The following is a 6789-nucleotide window of genomic DNA, read 5'->3' on the forward strand; positions in this document are numbered from 1 at the left end:
ATTCAAGCATAAATCAAAAGTAAATACGCATGAGACACATCCAATAAAACTAATCAAAACTTTTAGTAAATCAAAATCCCATAAACAAAACCCGAAAACCGACAAGTCCAAAACAATCAACAGAACATCAACACAAGCCTAGATAACTAAAGAAGTTTAGCCAATAATCATGATCAAGAACATTAAATATATAAGTTTAATAAATGAGTTCATAACAAAAAAATAAAAAATAATAATAGAAGACAACCGAGTAATAAAGATGTTTTGTTGAGTAAACGTGAAACCCGAACACATAATCGTTGCTTAAATTCCTGCGGTGAACAGCTCCCATACTAAACTAATAATAATAATGCTTGTTCTGCTTTGTTCACTGTCCACACTTCAAAGAAGACTTCTCGTGCCCACTTGTGTAATGGTGGGCCGCTCCCCTCCCAAGAACCCAACAATAATGATAATATATGGAGGCTCTACTGTTGAGTCAAAATAATAATAATAATAATAATAATAATAATAATAATAATAATAATATGCTTAAGCTAAATCTTGCGGCTCCCACACCCAATACACCCCTCACGTATTGTTTTTTAATATAATATATATCTTCTGACTTCTCTTCCAAGATTTATTATTCTTTCACTGTCTTGTTTTTCATTCTTGCTACTGGGCTCGCACCTCGTTTCACTAGGCTGCAAATATGAATTGATTCCAATTAGTGATCACCTAAGCCCCATGCAACCTATTCTGTCCACACAAATTATATAACGTAGGGACATATACTCATATTTTCAATTCTTATTTTCATAACCAAATTAAATGATTTTTTTCCTTAAAAATAATAGACATGACATGTCTTAATTTAAATGTAAAACAATAATCATAATAATTTAGTTTGACTATTGGTCTTAAGTTTAAAAAAAACGTCACTTTAGCTCATTGTTCCTTAGAACATTAAAGCTTCACATATGAACCATCTAATAATAATATTCAATAAAAACATGGCTCAAAAGTATCTAAAAGTGTAGAAAATATTAATATAAAATATGTCTAATTTAACCCACATCAAATATCCCCACACTTAAACATTTTTCGTCCTCGAAAAATATATAATGCAATGGAATCATAATTCAAGATCAATCTTTAAAACATATAGATTATCTTTTAAGCATAGATAAACGCAAAAACCGCGATTGTCGATATTGTTGTCCACTTAAACCTAGCCACCAGCCTATCAAGCCCCCAATTGCATTAAGAGTTTTAAAGTTCAAAAGCTACGGCTACACCTACCACATCTCAGACAAAGAGAGCTATATGAAATAGAGTCGAAGCAGACTGGTTCGACAAATCACCATAAGCCAAGGACTCGTTGATGGTACCAATTAGATGCACTCGGTGGAATTAGATGGATGAATGGTCATGTGGAGGTCGTACGAGCTATTCCTAAATATTATTGGACTTTGTCCTATAAATTCCTAATTTGATATTTATCGAATAAGAACCTTCGAGCCCCAATAGTGTATCCTCAGAGTAACTATCCCCTTGGTAACACGTAAACTCTAAGTCCCGTCTAGTATGTGCATCTTTGGCCTCTTTTACTAACTTTGAGAATGCTTCTTTGGCATTTTACAATACATAACTTTCTCACTTCATTTGCTTTTCGAACCAATTCTTGGAATACACTTTCAAAACATACTTTTTTTTCTGCTTTTTTTTTCTTTTCTTTTCTTTCTTTTTCTTTTTTTTATATCACCCTAAATATATAACTATTTTCTAAGCTCGTAAAAAGATGGAAATGTGGTGGTGTGTTGGTTTGAGTGCATCTAAGTCTTACCATCTCAAAGTTTTTAGATTATGGTAATCCTCCCTAAGCATCGAAATTCGGTTTCACCGTTTTTCAAATTATTAGATATATAAAATTTGCTAGAGAGGACTATTAAAGCTAGTTGGGCCTACCGACACATCCCAAATTAAGTGCACCATCTTTTATTTAATCTCATATATAATAGTAGTTTTAAAATATCAACTTTTTTTTTCCTTTTTTTATCAACTTTTTTTTTGTTTTTATTATTTTTTTATATTTTTATTTATTATAATTTTTTTTATTTTTTTTTCAAAACTAAAAACGTCAGTTTCCCATCCCCACACTTAAATTTCACATTGTCCTCAATGAGAGACAAGACAAAAGACAAAAATAAAGCAGAAATAAAATAAAATAAAACAAAGCATAAAGAAAATGGAACAGACTCCCCTAATAATATGGCAATGATCAGCGTATGTCATGTTCCAATAAAGCGACCATATAGCATTTCATTCTCGGCCACAACTTTTGGGTACCATCTACAAACAAATAAGCTCAGAACGCCCCTGTCCGAATGGAGATTGAGTACGAACGAAAGTATCCAAATCTGCAAAACAAAGCTCAAAGCACCCAAAGCAGACATCAAACAGACTCTAAAAACTTAAACAGACTCAGAATATAAAAAAATAAAGGATAACAAATAAAAGTTATACAAACTCTACACCCGGGTATTTCCCGAGGCCTATCCCTATCAAGCAGTCAAAGTAGGGATGTCGAGGAGAAATACATCTTCCTCAACCGAATCAGCAAGCCCACCGACATAATGTTTTAACCTATGGCCGTTCACCTTCCACGCTCTCCCCTCATGATCAACCAACTCAACTGCACCGTGCGGGAATGCCGCCTTCACCGTATAAGGACCAACCCATCTCGATCTAAGTTTACCTGGAAATAACTTCAGACGGGAATTATAAACCAACACCCGATCCCCACACTTGAAGTCTTTCACCTTCCTCAACTTCCGATCATGCAACGCCTTCGTACGCTCCTTATAACTCCATGATCTGCGTACGGCTCATCTCTCAACTCCTCAACCTCATGAATTTGGAGATACCGATTTTTCGCAGCTTGGGTCATGTCAAGATTAACGGCTCTCAACGCCCAATATGCTCTATGCTCTAACTCAATCGGTAGATGACATGCTTTCTCGTAAACCATCTTAAAGGGTGTGGTCCCAATGGGCGTCTTAAACGCTGTGCGGAAAGCCCAAAGTGCATCATCCAACTTGTCGGAGTAGTCCTTTCGGTTCTTACCAACAGTTTTCGCCAAAATTTGCTTCACTCCTCGGTTTGCGTTCTCCACTTGCCCGCTCGTCTGTGGATGATAGGCGGTGGATAATCGGTGGGTGACTCCATACCGTGCCAACGCCTTCTCCATCTGGGCATTACAGAAATGTGTGCCCCTATCACTGATTAAAGCCCTGGGAGTACCAAACCGACAAAACAACCTCTTCAGGAATCCCACTACAACTCGGGCTTCGTTAGTGGGCAAGGCTTGAGCCTCAACCCACTTGGAAACGTAGTCGATAGCCACGAGAATATATCGGTTCTCTCGAGAAGAAGGGAACGAACCCATGAAATCAATGCCCCAAACGTCAAAAACCTCACAAACCTGAATAGGGTTTTGGGGCATCTTATTACGGGATGAGATGTTACCAGTGCGCTGACGTGCGTCACACTGTCTAATAACCTCGTGCGAGTCTTTGAAAATCGATGGCCAATAAAAGCCGGAATCTTGAACTTTCCTAGCGGTGGAAGATGAACCATGGTGGCCTACAGTTAAACCCTCATGACAATGCCTAAGAATATCACGACCCTCTTCCCTACTCACAAACCTCCTCAACACTCGATCGGCCCCTACACGAAACAAATACGGTGCATCCCATATGTAGTGGCTGGAATATACGAAAAACTTCCTTCTCTGCTGATAACTCATGCCCTTGACCACTACTCCTTCGGCAAGATATTTCGCAATGTCGGAGAACCATGGAAGACCCTCCTCTTCAGCACTCACGTATAAAACTGGCACCCTCTCAAATCTCACTCTCACCATCATCAACGACTCGTGGGGAAACTTATCCCCGATGGCATCCTCTCTAATCTCCTCTCTCTTCGGATCCTCCAGATGTGATAAGTGATCCGCGGCTACATTCTTCGCTCCCCTTTTATCTCTAATCTCAATATCAAACTTGGAAAGCAAGAGAATCCATCGTATCAGGCGAGGCTTGGCATCTTTCTTGGCGAACAGGTATCGCACTGCCGCATGATCAGTATAAAAGATGGTTTTGGACAACACGAGATAAGAACGAAAATTTTCGAACGTAAAGACCACTGCTAGAAGCTCCTTCTCAGTAGTCGTGTAGTTCTCCTGTGCATCATTGAGGGTCTTACTCGCGTAATAGATAGGATGGAAGTGCTTGTCCTTCCGCTGACCTAAAATAGTCCCGACTGCAAAATCACTAGCGTCGCACATGAGCTCGAAGGGTAAGCTCCAGTCGGGTGCTACTAAGATAGGGGCATTAACCAACTGCCCCTTGAGAAACTCAAACGCCTTCAGACAATCAGCATCAAAGTCGAATGCGATGTCCTTCTCTAGAAGGTGAGTCATGGGCCGGGTGATCTTAGAAAAATCTCTAACGAACCTATGATAAAAACCCGCATGCCCGAGAAAACTACGAACGGATTTTACACTAGTCGATGGAGGAAGTCTACTGATAGTGTCGATTTTAGCTCTGTTTACCTCAATGCCGTCTCGCGAAATCTTGTGCCCCAGCACAATACCTTCAGTCACCATGAAGTGGCACTTCTCCCAGTTCAACATCAACTTAGTCTCTATGCACAGTTTCATCATCCTCTCAAGATTAGAAATACATTGATCGGATACGTCCCTATATATCGAAAAATCGTCCATGAAAACCTCCATGGAACTCTCGATCATGTCCTGGAATATCGCTACCATGCAACGCTGGAAAGTAGCAGGAGAATTACATAACCCGAAAGGCATACGTTTGTACGCGAAGGTACCGTATGGGCATGTAAAAGTGGTCTTTTCCTGATCCTCATGTGCGACCGGGATCTGGAAATAACCTGAAAATACATCAAGAAAACAGTAAAACTGTCGCCCCGACAGACGCTCCAACATCTGATCGATGAACGGAAGAGGAAAGTGGTATTTCCTAGTAGCATCGTTAAGCCTCCTATAGTCGATGCACACCCGCCAACCTGTGACTTTCCTAGTTAGAATAAGCTCGTTACGTTCGTTAGTGACAACTGTCATCCCTCCCTTTTTAGGGACGACCTGAACGGGACTCACCCATGAAGAATCGGAGATAAGATAGATCAGGCCTACGTCGAGGAGTTTGATAACCTCCTTCTTGACTACCTCCGACATGTTAGGGTTGAGCCTCCTTTGAGGTTGGATTACAGGCTTGTACTCATCCTCCATGAGTATCCTGTGCATGCAAAAGTTCGGGCTGACGCCCTGAATATCCATGAGTTTCCACGCAATAGCCTGTTTGTGTGCCTTGAGCACATCAACCAACCTCGATTTCTCATCATCCGTCAACTAAGAAGAAATGATGACGGGGAAATTGGCGTCACCTTCCAAGAAAGCCTACTCCAAATGAGGAGGTAGCTCTTTAAGCTCGAGGGACGGTGGCGCCTCAATCTATGGTCTCTCCTTCGATCCCTCGGTGCAATCGGCAACCGTGAACACCTCGGGGTATTCAGGAGGTGAGCTAACAATAATGCTCAGGTCATGCTCCGGGGGAACATCAACCTCGTCCTCCTGATTGAGCAAATCTGCTCTAGAGATGTAATCAAGACAGCGCTCGAACTGAGTTATGAACGTGTCAAGAAAGTAAACGGAATCGTCCTGACTACTGGAGTTTCTCATCGATTTGACGACATCGAAGGTGACGTTCTCCTCCCCTACACGAAGTGTAATTTTGCCGTCGAAAATGTCAATAAGTGCTTTAGCAGTACGCAGGAAGGGTCGTTCCAAAATGAGTGGGACCTGATCGTCAGCCTCCATGTCGAGAATAACAAAATCCACGGGAAAAACGAATTTATCAACTTTAACGAGTACGTTTTCCACGTTTCCCCGCGGATATTTGACCGAACGGTAGGCCAAGGATAAACTAATGCGCGTCGGGACCGGCTCACCAAGGTCTAGCATTTTATAGAGAGAATATGGCATCAGATTTATGCTAGCACCTAAATCGGCCAACGCGTAGCTCTCAGTTGAGCTGCCAAACAAACACGGGATCATGAAGTGTCCCGGGTCTGCTAATTTCTCCGCAGCTTGTTCTGGAATACCGCAGAGCATCCTTCATTTAGACAAACTGTCGAAAGCCCCTCCAGCTTCTTCTTATTCGAAAGAAGATCTTTTAAGAATTTGGCATATTTAGGCATATGCTGGAGTGCCTCGAAAAACGGAAGATTGATTTTTAGCTGTTTAAACATGTCCAAGAAATGTCCATATTCCTGCGCATACTTCTACCGCAGAAGACGAGCTGGATACGGAAGATGAGTAAGATCGACTTCGGGACTCTTCTTATCTTCAATCTTCTTCTCAACAACTTTCTCTGCAACAGACGTCGGTACTTGTTGGGACTCGCCTCTCGTGCGTCCTCACAGGAGTCTCCATCTCTATCTCCTCGTCCACCGGCTCTTCATCATCTGCCGGTGAATGCTCTCGATTACCTCCTCTGCTACTACGAGTGGTCACTGCCTTCAACTGTGCCTTCGAATTAAGCTCAGTGCTTCCCTGAAACGCTCCGACGTGTTTATTAGGTAGTATCTGCTTCGTCATCTCATCCACCTTTCGAGACATCTCAAAAAATGAAGATTGCTGGTTTTTCAATAGGGTGTCGTGCTCAGCTAGCCTCTGCTGTGTGTTATTATCTATGTCAATAAGGTGAGAAAGCATGGTGG

At 41.5% G+C, this 6789-nt stretch overlaps 1 protein-coding gene across 1 annotated transcript; it reads right to left on the reverse strand.

The window, feature by feature from the left end:
- Positions 1-2546: 2546 nt before the first annotated feature.
- On the reverse strand, positions 2547-5347 carry LOC143631694 (uncharacterized). Its single transcript, XM_077100375.1, has 4 exons — positions 5077-5347; positions 3545-4686; positions 2815-3232; positions 2547-2740 (listed from the first exon to the last, which is right to left on the reverse strand). The coding sequence occupies exons 1-4, from the start codon at positions 5345-5347 to the stop codon at positions 2547-2549; spliced, it is 2025 nt and encodes a 674-aa protein (XP_076956490.1).
- Positions 5348-6789: the final 1442 nt, after the last annotated feature.

The sequence above is a fragment of the Bidens hawaiensis genome, unplaced genomic scaffold (assembly GCF_021521415.1).
Source record: "Bidens hawaiensis isolate Kalapana, Puna unplaced genomic scaffold, B.hawaiensis_p1.1 tig00006228_1, whole genome shotgun sequence".
Classification (NCBI taxonomy): domain Eukaryota; kingdom Viridiplantae; phylum Streptophyta; class Magnoliopsida; order Asterales; family Asteraceae; genus Bidens; species Bidens hawaiensis.

What these genes read in the sequence shown, in the direction of transcription:
- LOC143631694 (XM_077100375.1), bottom strand. Translation starts at nt 5,347, where the DNA reads ATGGATATTCAGGGCGTCAGCCCGAACTTTTGCATGCACAGGATACTC. An exon ending in TCTAACTAGGAAAGTCACAG is followed by an intron (nt 4,687 to 5,076) that starts GTTGGCGGGTGT and finishes AACTGTGCATAG; the next exon opens with AGACTAAGTTGATGTTGAAC. An exon ending in AAGGCGTTGCATGATCGGAA is followed by an intron (nt 2,741 to 2,814) that starts GTTGAGGAAGGT and finishes AGTTATTTCCAG; the next exon opens with GTAAACTTAGATCGAGATGG.